This window comes from Telopea speciosissima, chromosome 11, assembly GCF_018873765.1.
Source record: "Telopea speciosissima isolate NSW1024214 ecotype Mountain lineage chromosome 11, Tspe_v1, whole genome shotgun sequence".
NCBI lineage: Eukaryota > Viridiplantae > Streptophyta > Magnoliopsida > Proteales > Proteaceae > Telopea > Telopea speciosissima.
Window position 1 is genome coordinate 39,269,750 of NC_057926.1, and position 14,763 is coordinate 39,284,512.

The window sequence follows — 14,763 nt, forward strand, 5'->3', positions numbered from 1 at the left end:
TGATACTGTTCACGTGAACAGTATCACAACCCTAATTACAATTCTACCCTTGTTCAAAAGTACATAAATAAAGCATAAATAAAATACCAAAAGACCAAAATACTCCCACGGTATTCTGGTATATATTATTTAACACTCCCCCTCAAGTTGGAGCAAATATGTCAATCATGCCCAACTTGACTAGATTAGGATGGAACAACTTTCCAGACAATCCCTTGGTGAAAATATTAGCAAGTTGATCTGCAGACTTCACAAAGGGAACACAAATCAGCCCTTCTTCCAATTTTTCCTTGATGAAATGTCTATGCACTTCAACATGCTTGGTGTGATCATGCTGTACGGGGTTATGTGCAATGATGATTACAGCCTTGTTGTCATAGTACAACAACATAGGAAGATGAATAGGAACACCAAGATCTTGTAGCAAACCTTTCAGCCAAAGTAACTCACAAATGCCTTGTGCCATAGCACGAAATTATGCTTCAGCACTAGACCGAGTCACCACATTCTGCTTCTTGCTACGCCAAGTGACAAGGTTGTTACCTACAAAAGAACAATACCCAGAGATAGACTTGCGATCTGTAGAACTAGCCCAATCAGCATCAGTGTACGCCTTTATCCGTAGGTGACCATGAGGAGACAGGAGAATGCCTTTACCAGGAGCTGACTTCATGTAGTGAAGGATACGAAGAACAACCTCCATATGAGAAGAGTGGGGATCATGCATAAACTGACTCACAGTACTCACGGCAACAACAATGTCAGGACGTGTGTGTGAGAGATAAATCAACTTCCCCACTAGTCTTTGGTACCAGCCTTTATCAACAGGTTCACCCTCCTTTTCTTTGAGACAAACATTAGCATCCATTGGAGTATCTGAAGGGTGACATCCTAACAAACCAGTTTCAGCCAATAAATCTAGGACATACTTCCTTTGGGAGAGAAAAAAGCCCTTTAAAGATCTGGCAACTTCAATCCCAAGAAAGTACCGTAGCTTTCCTAGATCTTTAATCTCAAACTCTTGCCCAAGAAATGTCTCCAAATGGCTGATCTCATCACCATCATTGCCAGTAACCACAATGTCATCAATGTAGACTATATGAATAGTGAGTTTTTCACCAACCCTCTTTATAAAGAGAGTGTGATTAGCATTACTCTGCTTGTAGCCCACAGAAACCATGACCTTGTGAAACCGGCCAAACCATGCTCTAGGTGACTGCTTCAGCCCATTAAGTGCACACTTCAATTTTTACATACTTTACCTTGGTTTTTGTCACAAAAGAACCCTGGTGGAATGTCCATATACACCTCCTCATTCAGTTCTCCATTTAGGAAAGCATTCTTCACATCTAGTTGCTGTAAATCCCATCCAAGATTGATTGCACAAGATAGGAAAACTCGAACAGTATTCAGCTTTGCAACAAGGGCAAAGGTCTCCTGGTAATCAATCCCGTATGTCTGAGTGAACCCCTTTGCCACAAGTCGTGCCTTATATCTATCCACAGTGCCATCCACCTTCTGTTTCACTACAATCACCCACTTACATCCAACAGTCTTTTTCCCTGGTGGAAGAACCACAAGCTCCCATGTGTCATTTTTTTTTCAGGGCTTCCATTTCTTCCATCATTACTGCCTTCCACTTTCCATCTGATAGAGCTTCCTGCCAACTGTTAGGAATACGAACAGAAGAAAGAGAAGAAACAACAGCACAAAAAGATGGAGAAAGGGAGTCATAGGAAACAACATGGGATATAGGGTGCTTAGTGCAAGCCCTGACACTTTTGCGAACAACAATAGGTAGATCGAGAGAGGAAGTATTACCAAGTGGAGAAGTAGGTTCTGGATCCAGGTTCGGCAACTGAATGGGCGCTGGTGCTGTAGTGGATTGAAGCTGCTTATGTTTTCTTGTATAAGTCTGCACATTAGAATCATCAATCCTTTGAAATTCACTAATGGTTTTTTGGACTGGAGTTGTCTCCCTCTGAGTAGGAATGTCAACATTATCTGTGATTGTCTCACCCTGTATAGGAATCTCTCCCCCTGAGGCAGAGGGAGGATTAGGAGTAGGAGGAACAGGAACAGACTCATTGTGAACATACGGAAGGGGAGGTTCTATGGTCAACACATCTTCACTAACACTCTCCCCCTGAAGAGGTGGGGACGAATAGTAGGAGAAAGTCTCATGAAAGACAACATCCATATTCCCCATGGTACGGCGGGCAGGAGGGTAATAGCATTTGTACCCCTTTTGAGTGGCAGAGTAACCCAAAAAAATGCAGCGAAGACCGTGGGGCTCAAGTTTACTAGAGGATTTAGTATCCCTAGCATAACAAACACAGCCAAACACCTTAGGGGGAACAATAAAAAAGGAAGAGCTGTGTAGAAGCTCGACAGGGGACTTGGAATCAAGTACCCGAGAGGGCAGCCTATTAATTAGATAGGCGGCAGTAAGGACAGCATTCCCCCAATAAAAGAGGGAACATTTCGAGCAAACATAAGTGCTCTAGCCACCTCTAAGAGATGGCAATTTTTTCTCTCAGCTACACCATTTTGGGCTGGAGTATCAACACAACTGGTCTGATGTAAAATGCCATGGGCAGCCAGGTATTTTTGGAATTGACCTTCCATATACTCTATCTCATTGTCACTTCGCAAGACTTTGAGAGACATTAAATTAGGTCTGAACCATTTTGTGAAAGTGTTGAAAACAGGAAAAAACTTCAGCTTTTGTGTGCATCATATAGACCCAAGTGAACCTAGAATAACAATCTATAAAAGTGACAAACCATCAATGACCAGAAATAGAAACTTTACGACTAGGACCCCACGCATCAGTATGAACCAAATTAAATAGGGAAGAACATCTTTTATTAGAAATAGGATAATTGGAACGTGTCTGTTTGGCCAAGACACAAGCCTCACAAAAAAACTCTTCCTTATTACAATTTTTAACTAATGATTGAAATAAATGAGATACAGTTCCTAAGAGGGGGTGTCCTAATCTAGGATGCCATTGGTGTAATTCAAAGGAGAATGAGGATGGCTGACATAATGAAGAAGGTAATGCTCTTGAAAGAGGAAGTCCACCATCAAGCAGGTACAATCCACCGTGCACACTACCCGATCCAATCGTGTTCTCTGAGTCTAGTTCCTGAAAAACATAATGAGTTGGAAAAAAGGTTACTTTGCAATTCAGATTTTTTGTAATACTATTAATAGAGAGAAGATTAGTAGTGAATTTAGGGATATGCAATACAGAAGACAAGGTAAGGGAAGGGGAGCTGCTTATGGATCCTTTCCCGGATACCGATGAGAGGGATCCATCAGCCACTTTGACTTTATCCTTGCCTGAAGTAGGGGAATATGTATGGAAAAGGTTAGAAGAACCTGTCATGTGATTAGTGGCACCAGAGTCTATAATCCATGGAGTGGAGACAAACGATGCACAATGACCAGCAAAGAAAATACCGGAATGGGCAAAGTCGGAACCTGATGGAGTAGAGTAACTGGCAGGAAGAGATGTAGTAGAGGCAGCGGAAGTCTGTAACATACGCTGGAAAGCTTGTAATTCATCCTGGTAGAGGCCACTTTCAGCAGTGGGGGCTGTAGCTACACTTTCAGTGTGATTATCCTTGTTTCTAGTTTTATCACTACCACGTTTGACCTCAAAATCAGCAGGCTTCCCATGTAATTTCCAGCAAGTAGCCTTAGTGTGATATGGTTTGTTGCAATGTTCACACTTGGCAGGCTCTTTTGCTGAAACAGCTGAAGCATTACCCTAAGATGGAGGAATAGGGCTAGAACCAGCAGCTTGTAAGGCTGATCTTTCAACCGTAGGAGTAAGTAACAATGCAGCTCTACGGGTCTCTTCATTATGAACAAAAGCAAAGGCCTGCTCCAAGGTTGGAAAAGGTACCCGACCAAGAACTTGAACCTGAATTGGATCATATTCAGCATTAAGTCCAGCCAAAAAATCATAAGTACAAATCTGGTCTACATATTTGCGATAGGCAGCAATGTCTGCAGCAGTAGAGGTCTGAAAACAAGAGTGGTGATCCAATTGTTGCCATAGACTCTTGAGGGTAGCATAGTATTTAGAGACAGACAACTCTTTCTGGGTAGTGGTATGGAGGGTCTTACAAATCTCATAAACTTGAGCATCATTCCCCAACTGTCCATATGTTTCCTTGTTAGCAGTCCAAATTTGTGTAGCGGTGTCAAGGAGAAGATACTGACTAGAGAGATCAGATTGCATAGAGTTCAATGCGAATGATATAACCATCGCATCATTAGCAGTCCAACATACCCGAAGAGGGCCTTCATTAGGGAGCTGGACAGAGGTGCCAATAAGATGGTCAGTGAATCCTCTTCCAGCCACATCCAGAGAGAGAGATCTGGCCCACATTAAGTAATTGGTACCATCCAATTTAATTGCAGCAGCATAAGGAAGGAACTCAGTCCTGGACTGACCTTCACCTTCGGAGGTAGCCGTGGTAATATCAGACCCAGTCATACTTGCAGGTAATCAACAGATAAATCCAGCAAAAAAGTGAAGCAATCAACCAAGGAAGAGCCAGAAAAAAATTCGATCCAACAGGCGAAGACCCAAATATCGATAGGAGTCAGGGTTTTTAAAAAAACCAGAAATTGGAAACCTGAATTTTTGCAAAAAACTCCGAGGATGAGGCTGAAATTCTGGTCGAGTACTCCTGTGGTATGTATAAGACTCCCCTCCAAAAATCAGCAAAGGGGGATAACCCTAACCCTAAAATCGACGAGTGTCAGGGTTTTTGAAAACCCTGAAATTGAGATCTATATAGGAAAGGGAGCTTCAGTAGTTGTTGTAGACTTGCAATAGATGCTGTCCAGAGCTGCTACAATGGAACCTCCAATGCGAACAACCAATCTCCAATAGGAATGAGACTTGATCTTCAAGGGGGAGAGCCTCCAAAAATCGCAGAAGTAAAACAGGACAGCAGCTATCGCAGAGAAGAAAAAATCCTTATATCATCGATTTAGGTAGATGGAGGGCAGCAACTAGATCATTCGATCACCTCATTAGTGCTACCCCTTGAGCAGTGGGAAAAAAAAACGGAAAAAAGAGAAGAAGAAGCCAAGAGAAACAGGAGGAGAGAGAAACGATGGGATGGGAGGGGGGAATTGTTTTGGAACTTAGATCAGAATTGGCTCTGATGCCATGTTAGCAAAACACGATTTGAGTGAATGACTTGAATGATCAATGAGATCAGTCAAACTCTCTATTTATAATAATAATGAAAGAGATTACAAAGGGAAACACTGTTCATGCGAACAGTGTCACAGCCCTAATTACAATTCTAGCCTTGTTCAAAAGTACATAAATAAAGCATAAATAAAATACCAAAAAGACCAGAATACCCCCACAGTATTCTGGTATACATTATTCAACAACCTTACTACCCTAGTCTTCCACGTCTCAACTCCCAAGTCCCAACAATACAATACTATGAGTACTATGGAGGTCGAGATTCTCGAAGTATTCGAGATTTCTCCGAGATTCTCGAAATATTCGAAATTTCGGCCAGATATTCGAAACTGTGCATATTTTGTGTCTCGTATGTCATCTCGTCTTGAGAAGTTCGAGGTTCTCGAGATACTCGAGATCTCGCCGAGTTTTTGAACTATGTTGGGGACTGATTCTACATTAATATTGCTGAATGGTCTGACTGCAAAACTATAAGGTCTGCTGACATGTCAACAGTATTTGGACACCTTAGATGACTCATTATGGACCGTTGTCCTTTCGGGCAACAGTCTGAATGGTCCGATCTGACCTTTCGGTCCATTGGTCCTTCAGAACATTTGTGATGGTAGTAGTGGTGGTGGTTGCTTTATTGTCTTGTAGTAGTGGTGGTAGTTGTAGTGGTAGTACTAATGGTAGTGGCACTAGTAGCAGTGGTAGAGCTAATAGTAGTGGTGCTAGTAGCTGTGGTTGTACTAGTAGAGGTGGGACCGTTCTAGTTGTTATCTTATCCGTGGGGAATTAATTCCAGATCTGAAGACAGTGTAAATTGAGCGACTTTGATTATCTTCTGTTCTGATCAGTGTGCATCCAATATGTGACGCTCGGACACAGAGATCCTTATAACATATGAATCTGTTGACATGTAGTATGTCTTTCACAACAATAGGAGCTTTGTTTGAGTTGCATATTGCTGGATTGAAATCTTGTTTCAGATGCTCCTTTTGACATCCTCTCAGTTCTAGTAATTCCTCTGAACTGGACATCTTAGTTTATTATATAATGTGTTTATCTTGCTGTTGAGATGGTTGTGTTATTGATAATGTGGAAATTCTTCTAGGGACCAAGGACTTTGAAGATCAGATTTATGCTGAGATACGAGGACGAATCAAGGAAGATGATATATCTGCACCTATACGCAGAGGGTCTTATTATTACTATGAAAGGACTTTAGAGGGGAAGGAGTATGTTCAGCGCTGTAGGCGCCTTATATCCAGTGCCGAGGCCCCTCCTTCTGTGTATGACACTATGCCAACTGGACCTGATGCTCCTCAGGAGCACATTATCTTAGATGAGAATATAAAGGCTCAGGGGCACAAATACTACAGCATTGGTGCTTTCAAAGTAACCCTGCCTCTTTCATGTTAAATTCCATCAGTTCAAACACTACCATTATTGTTTTTTGAGTACCTTACCCAAGCTTATTCTATTTGCCTTTTTTTTAAAATTGCCTTGTAGGTCAGTCCAAATAATAAGTTGGTAGCCTATGCCGAAGATACTAAAGGTGATGAAATCTATACTGTTTTTGTGATTGATGCCGAGACTCAAGCTCCTGTTGGGAAGCCTTTAGTAGGTGTGACATCATACCTTGAATGGGCTGGTGATGAGACACTAGTTTACATCACAATGGATGAGATCCTTAGGCCTGACAAGGTTGGTCATGATGTTTCCAGTTGAATCCTGTGTTTGGAATTGATGCTACCTTTAATGTCCCAGTGAAAAGTACTCTTCAAATGGTTAACTTGCCTTGGAAACTTGGTGCTTGCTTTTTACCCCCATACCCCTTTCAAAAATAATCTGTCCTGCATTAATTACTATGTAATTACCTTTTATTATTGCAATTGTTTTGTAATTATTTGATTGGTAAATGCTTTTTATTAGCAGAAGTTACAATAACCCCAGAATGGCTGTTAGTAATTGGTTACATTCACTTGCCATTCTGTTTAGTGGGGATACTCATTTCGGAAAAAAAAAAACACGACAACACCTTTCTAGTTGGTGTATCATAGAGATGATTTAAATTCTAATTTATCTTATTTCACAGGTCTGGTCACATAAATTAGGTTCTGATCAATCAAGCGATTGTTGCCTCTATCATGAAATGGATGATACATTCTCTCTTGATCTTCAAGCTTCTGAGAGCAAGAAATTTTTGTTTATTGCATCTGAAAGTAAAAATACACGTTTTGTCTTCTACCTGGACATTTTTAAGCAAGAAGATGGCCTTAAGGTTTTGACACCTCGTGTAGATGGCATTGACACATCAGTCGGCCATCGTGGAAATCATTTTTTCATCCAGAGGAGGAGTGATGAGTTTTTTAATTCAGAATTACTTGCTTGTCCTTTGGATAACATATCCGAAAAAACAGTTTTGCTACCACACCGAGAAAGGTAATACTGGTGTTCTGTCCATTACAAGTAGTTCACATTTTGCTTCCATTTTTTAATGAATAAATCATTCTTTATGAAATCTTCTGTATTGATGATGATTTGTTTTCTTGTAGTTTCTCCACTTAAATCATTTCACATTGCAACTGCAAGTTATTTTTTGTTATGCTGTATCTCTTTTTATTTTCTTTACCACCTATATATTAAATATGGAAGGCATAACAGATTAACAGAGCTATACAATTTGAGAAGCAATAAAGGTCAGAAATATTGAAACTGAAGAGAACAAATAAAACTAAAGTTGCAAAGATCGTGACCCTAATCTCTTAACCAGCGCTCCCTCCCAACCCTGTAAAGCCACTGGATCCAATAAAAGTAATAATAATAAAAAGGGAGAAAAAACGCCACCCGGTTGTGTGCTGTAGCGTGTACCTACTCCCAGACACAGCTGGGCGTGAAATGACCGGCACACCCCTGCCTTTCCATTGGGGCAGGGCGATCATTTCGTGCCTGGCTGTGTCTGGGCGCAGGTACCAGCCAGTACGCCACAGTGCACGACCAGGTGGCGTTCCTTCTCCCTAATGATAAAATAATTAATAAAGGGAGTGGGGTTCCTGGTCTAGCAGGTGCAGTCAAATTTCTGTCTGTGCAGTTATATATTATATATGCCATATGGCAGGTTGGATGGGGGTGAACAGGTAGACCCGAAGGTCCCCTGCTCACATTAAGTTTCAGCCAACGGAGTTGGCCATGTGGAAATACAAAGCATTTAAAATCCAGGACACAGAAACTACTGAGAGGGTGCATGGACATACATGGGAGGGTATTTGATTGAAGTTGTCTGAAATTTGACATGTGGCCATTCCAGATAATACCCTAGAATTCCAATTGTTGGAATTTTCACATCAGCTCCTTTCCTCTTGGCACAAATAAGTACTGCCATATAAACAAAGCACAACATACTCACACTTTTGACAATATGCTGTGAAGCGAAAATTCAGGAATTTATTTTGAGGTGCACCACTGAAGAGGGTGGACCTTTTGTGGGGCTCATATGGGAGCTTCCTTGAGTTATGAGATGCTGAGGTCCGTGCAGGTGTTCACTCGAGTCAAAAACTGCATTTTATGGTTGATTAGTTGGCCAGACAACTTTTTCTATTTTCTCCTTGAGTGATTCATTTTCTAATTAATAAGGGAGTTTTTAGATTTTGGTCCCAACTCTTTTGTTTCACGTTGTATTTGAGCCTTCTCAATTATTTGGGTTGTATTTGAGTCAGTTTTGGTGTTTGCTTGAACTAGATATGGATTTCCATTTTGTGTCCAAATCAAGGATTTGAAAAGTCTTAGAGAAGAAAGTAAGAATCTTGATTATGTTTGAAGATCATGGATGAACAGGGTCCATGCAAAAATAAGGGGAAAATGGTGGGATATACGAGTCCAATAATTCTGACATGTGGCCTATCCGTAGTTATCAAGGCGGGAAGGAGACCATGGTATTTTAGAAGGTCAAAAACTAACGCGACACCGCCATGGTGGCAAGGCGCCCAAGGCGACCAAGAAACCTGGACAAGGTGACGCCTTGATAACTATGGGCCAACCAGGGAATTCCCCATCCCTCAAACAGTCTGAATGTCTGAATCATCAGTTCTCATGGAAGGAGTAGGGACTGTCTGGGAATGCTCACCTATACTGTCAGTCTAGTTTCATTTTTTAAAACTCAATAGTGGTTGTCTTTGCTAAAAGTTTTTTTTATATGGATTTTTTGTCTTTTACTTTTCTGCTAGATTCTTACATGTGTATTTTATAAGCATATGATGGTTTATGCTGATGTAGATTTTATCCAGTGTGAAAATACAGGACATACAACTTTTTAAAGATCATCTTGCTGTATATGAACGTGAAATTGGTCTGCCTAAAGTCACGATTTTCAGCCTCCCAGCTGAAAGGGAGCCAATTAGAAGCCTTCATGGTTGCAAGACTATTGATTTCATTGATCCTATATATTCAGTGGAGCCTTCAGAATCACAATTTTCATCTAGCATTTTGCGGTTTTCTTATAGCTCAATGAGGACTCCCCCATCTGAGTATGATTACGATATGAACACAGGAATTTCCGTTCTCAAGAAGATTGAGACTGTAAGCTAGTGCTATAGGTTTCCTTCTGTGTTCTTGTAAATTTGTTTCTGATGCTGCTTTGGCTAATTATACTTTATAGTCTATGTGGTTTCATGTACAATTGCTTCTTTTTCTCTTCCCCTTTTCTGTTTACAAAATCAAGTTCTACCTATTCAAAGAATGGCTGCTGATGCAGAAATAGCATATGATTGCAGATACTCTGTGCCATGCAATGGAACAGCTACAATAGAAACAATGTAGAATTGTAGAGTCATTTAAAACTAACCACAACAGGATCTAGTCATATTTGGTTTTCTTATACAATTGCTTCTTGCTGTTTGTCTTATCTCATACCTGATCCTTGTTGTTGCACAAAAATAATTCATTGAGGCTTAAATAAACCAGTATTGGGAGATTTTCAATAACTAGATCAGATGGGTCTGAAACTACAGTTGATAGACCTGTTCTGCTGGTAGAACGAGTCTGCAAAAATCAAGCTGAATCTGACAACAGAAAAGTGACTTTCTGAAATGTCTTACTAGTTACTAGTACAAGGGTTGCTAAAAGCAGGTTCTGTTTTGCAAAGGCCTACCAGAAAATTTAGAGGGCAACGACAGAATCATATGGAGGATATATCTGAGAACACGTGACCTTCAGTCAACAGACTCAACACCACCAACAACAAACAACAACAAACTCAGCCTTGTTCTAACTTAACGGGGTCGGCTACATGGATCCAAGCAAAACAAGTAGGGAAAACTGCGGTCTAAACAAAAAAAGGGAATGAAGAAATGGGAAGTGAGAAGAGAAATGAAAAATGGAAAATGACAAATGAAAGATGGGCAATAAAAGGGAAAAAAGAAAGAAAGATGAAAGTAAGAGTAAAGAGGCACAGCCCAGCAAGTCAGGAGAATCTCACCTTCAGTCAACACCACAGGGAAGAATTTCCCAACTATACTACTACTGAATTGCATAGGGGGAAGCTTCTATATCAAATCGCATACCAGATCTGATTTACACAAGGGCACCATAAATCCCTTGTTTCTGATGTAATTAACAATGGAACACCAACCACACTAGCTGCAATAATCACTGCTAAACACACCATGAATCTTAGACTGAAGAGAACCGCAAACCAGAATTGGTAGGTCAAAAAGAAGAAAAAGAAACTGATTAATATTGTTGTTACCATGTTACTAGGTCAGAACCAAATTCAATAGTAACTAGGAGCAAAAGAAGAGAAAGAAAAGAGCGGAGAAAAGAGTGCAGATCGATAGGGTTCAGAGTACCTAATCAACTGCTAACACATTTATTTGTAAGATATAAAAGTCAGTATTTACAAGTAGCACCCCTGACTGACTATTTGCACATAAGCCGCTTTCAAACTTAGTTACAAATAACTCTTGCGATATGTATTTTTTAACATGGACAACTCCAGATATCTCTTGATGGATGAGAGTTTAGCATTCAACTATTCCCACAGAAACCAAATCCAGAGGGATCCCAAGAAAGCAGTTGGGAGTTAAGAGGCATGGTTGTCAAGGTGGTGGAGGGGGACGGCTAGGCAACAAGGCACCCAAGTGTTATTCATCTCCCCAACATTTCTATCCCATGATCCCATCCGCATTTTCTTACACCATACATAAAAAATCAACATTAAGCCATCAACCCATCAAGAATCACTAAGAAAATAGGTATAAGTGTATAACCACTAACCAGAATACCAGATACAAAGATAGATATAGTCAATCTCAATCATAGTATCATACAACAGTGCAAACTACAAATGAGATTATCAGAACTTTAAATCAAGTAATCATCAATCAACATTCAGGTATTGGCCATTTGGACGGAACTTGAAATCAAGTAAATCAATCAGCATCCAGCAGGAATTAAACTGAGAAGAGATAAAAGGGAGAAAAAAAAGGAAAAAAAGAAGAACAAGAGGAAGAGGATCTACAAAGGTATAAGATATTAAGACTAAGAAAGCTAGTTTTAAGACATGGCAAAGGACTAAGGATGTAGAGGATCTACAAAGGTATAAATTTGCGAGAAATGAAACTAAGAAGATTGTGGGAAAAGCAAGGGCAAAGAAATATGAAGATTTTTATAACAATCTTCAAGATAGCTAAATTGAGGGAAAGGAAGAGTAGAGATCGCCACCATGTTAGATGTATTAAAAGAAAGGTTCTAAAACTCGGGTTTCGACTAGCCAGAAACCGAGATATGGTTGAAACTGGTTGAAACCTGTGATTTTTTCCCAGCCAACCCGAGTTGGTGGTTTCGAGGCCTAGAAATGCTTTTATTGATCTGATTTTTTGTATACAGCATATTTTTGACATTCTAAACACAATGCATGAACTATTTTCACAAAAAAAACACACTCAAAATGGTACTTGTGGTTTTTGACCCAAGTTTGATAGTGTATATTGCTCAAGTTTTAACAAATCAATAAAAGAATGTTTGCTGAAAATTAGAGCTTAATCCAATGGGTAAATCAGCAAATATGGATTAATCCTAGTTGTCCTAGGATAGGGACAAAACAGTAATTTCCCAAATCAGATCAGCAAATAAACAGTGGACTTGCATCAATTGATCAACACAGAAATTAAGAATCAACTCTCAGCAAAATAGAATACTAAAACCAGAAATCGATTTAACAGAATGGTGAAAAGTATATCAGTTTTAAGGCACAAGGGCAGAATTGGAAAACTCAATATATGTCTAGATCAGCAGGTCTGATCTGGGCAGAATTCATTTTGATCGAGTTCTTATTTAGGTTTGAAGAACAACCCTTCAAATCTTGAAGGATTCTAATGACTGGATTGCTTAATCTCAAAAAACATATAGCATATGATCTTCTAGAAACAAAGGTTCTAGTTGTAGGAAAATAAAAGAATACTTACTTTTTAGTTGTTAATGGATGAAGAAGATAATGAAATAATAAGAACAACAGAAAATAACACCCGGGCTTCACACCGCAAGGTGGTTCGATTGGATCTAACACCAACCTACCTTGATAGCACACAAGGGGTCCCTTGATCAAACACTAGGGATCTGGATCAAACATAAGAGATCTTTAAACATGAAGAGGCAAACAAAAGCTGCAATTTCTTTACCAAATTCGTGTACAATGCTGGCCTCCCTTACAAACGTATGTAGAAAAAAAGAAAGGCCTAATCCAATCCTTAACTAATAAGGTACTCTAAACTTATTAGGATAGTGAAATAATAAAGAAAACAGACTCAAAACAGGACTGGACTTATAGAATCCTAATCCAGCCCAACTAAAACACTTAATAATGATAATTACTTGCAACTAAAATTGAACCACATAGAACCGGTTCAATTAAACTAACCTAAAACAACTTAAAAAATAGTATAAGAAACTAAGTCCTAATAAAAGCAATCCCGTGCAGCCTCAATACCCATAGTTTAGGCCCATTAAAGTGGCCTATTACATTGAAAACCCCATGGATCAAAGGCCCAACATGTATACAACCCAACTCTAGACTTATTCCTAAGCAAACAAGCCGCTTTGGTGATGTATCTGCATCAGTATGTGTGTGTGTGTGTATGGGGGGGGGGGACGACGTTAATATATTGCACTACTTATTGGTGTTCACCATTTTATGCAGGTTTTAGGAGGCTTTGATGCATTAAATTATGTGACTGAGAGAAAGTGGGCCACTGCTCCGGATGGTGCTCAGGTTCCATTATCAATTGTCTATCGAAAGAATCTTGTGAAGCTTGATGGATCTGATCCATTACTACTTTATGGCTATGGTTCATATGAGGTAAAAATTGCAAGTTTTGGGCTTTACTAGTAACAATAACCACTACTGCAACTAAGCACTTCTTTCCTGATCAGTTTGCATTACACGTAATGATTGTTTGCATGGGTCCATGGAATAATGTACCCCAACAAACCCACTAGAGTACCCCCACAATCCTCAAAAGTACTGATGCTTGAAGTAAGCAAAATTAACAGTAAGAAATATGGCTTTCTCAATCTTGATCTAATCCCTCAATTGATTCCTCCCATGATTCTATAGGAAAAATCTAATAATCAACTTTTCTGAAAATGGTTCTCCTAATTATGAGCTGCATTACTTTGCAAGACTAACAGGAAAGAGGTTCTAAAATGAGATCTCTTCAACTTCTGGGAAATATGATCAGATCCAGTGAACAGCAATGTAAGAACAGCTGTAGTAGTTGAGTAATACCAAGAGAGTATTATGTAGAAGCCTCACGGTTAAAGAAGTGAAGGCAAAAGGGTGGCAGTATGTAGCGTCAATTATAGGCTAAGGAATAAAAGATCCATATTCAGTTCAATCAATAGAATTACCAATATACCAACAGGGTATCAAGTATCGATACGTATTGGTCGTCTAGATATGGCTTATCTATAAGATACTGATATGCTACAGAGACGAAAAAATGCCTTCTTATTGAACCATATCGACACGTATTGGTCGATATGACCTGAGACGGGTCGATGCAGTTCAATAGTTGGCTTTTGTATTGAGATGGCATCGGCTGCATAGCTAGAAGAAAAAAGGTAGCAGCAGCAGCAACAGACACCACCGCCACTGCTGGAAAAGAAAAGGATGAAGACTAGATGAAGATGCAGCCGTAGCAGCTGCCACCAGCTCACCACCACCACTGCCAGAGAAGAAGAAAAGGAACAACAGCTGTAGCAGGGGCAACCGGCATTACAGTGACTGCTGGAGGAGGAGAGGATGAAGAGAGGAAAACAGAACAGAGAGAGAACGCATCTGATCTCACTTGTCAACCTCCAATTGAGCTTGCTCCTCAAGTTGCACACACACACACACACACACACATACACACGTACAATGTGTGAAGGTACACAATTGAAAATTATAATGGAATCAGTAATTTTCTATTATTTTTTGACATTTATAAGTAAAGGTATTTATTTTTCTTTTTGCAAAAAGAACCAGACTTTACACTAGA

General features: G+C 39.8%; 1 protein-coding gene across 1 annotated transcript in view; it reads left to right on the forward strand.

The window, feature by feature from the left end:
* The window catches only part of LOC122646223 (protease 2), a 31,018-nt gene that overhangs the window by 5,904 nt on the left and 10,351 nt on the right, over window positions 1-14,763 (forward strand). The window contains exons 2-6 of the mRNA XM_043839727.1: window positions 6,342-6,625; window positions 6,740-6,934; window positions 7,326-7,672; window positions 9,514-9,805; window positions 13,422-13,580. Coding sequence (XP_043695662.1) covers window positions 6,342-6,625; window positions 6,740-6,934; window positions 7,326-7,672; window positions 9,514-9,805; window positions 13,422-13,580 — 1,277 coding nt within the window. The remainder of the gene's footprint in view (window positions 1-6,341; window positions 6,626-6,739; window positions 6,935-7,325; window positions 7,673-9,513; window positions 9,806-13,421; window positions 13,581-14,763) is intronic.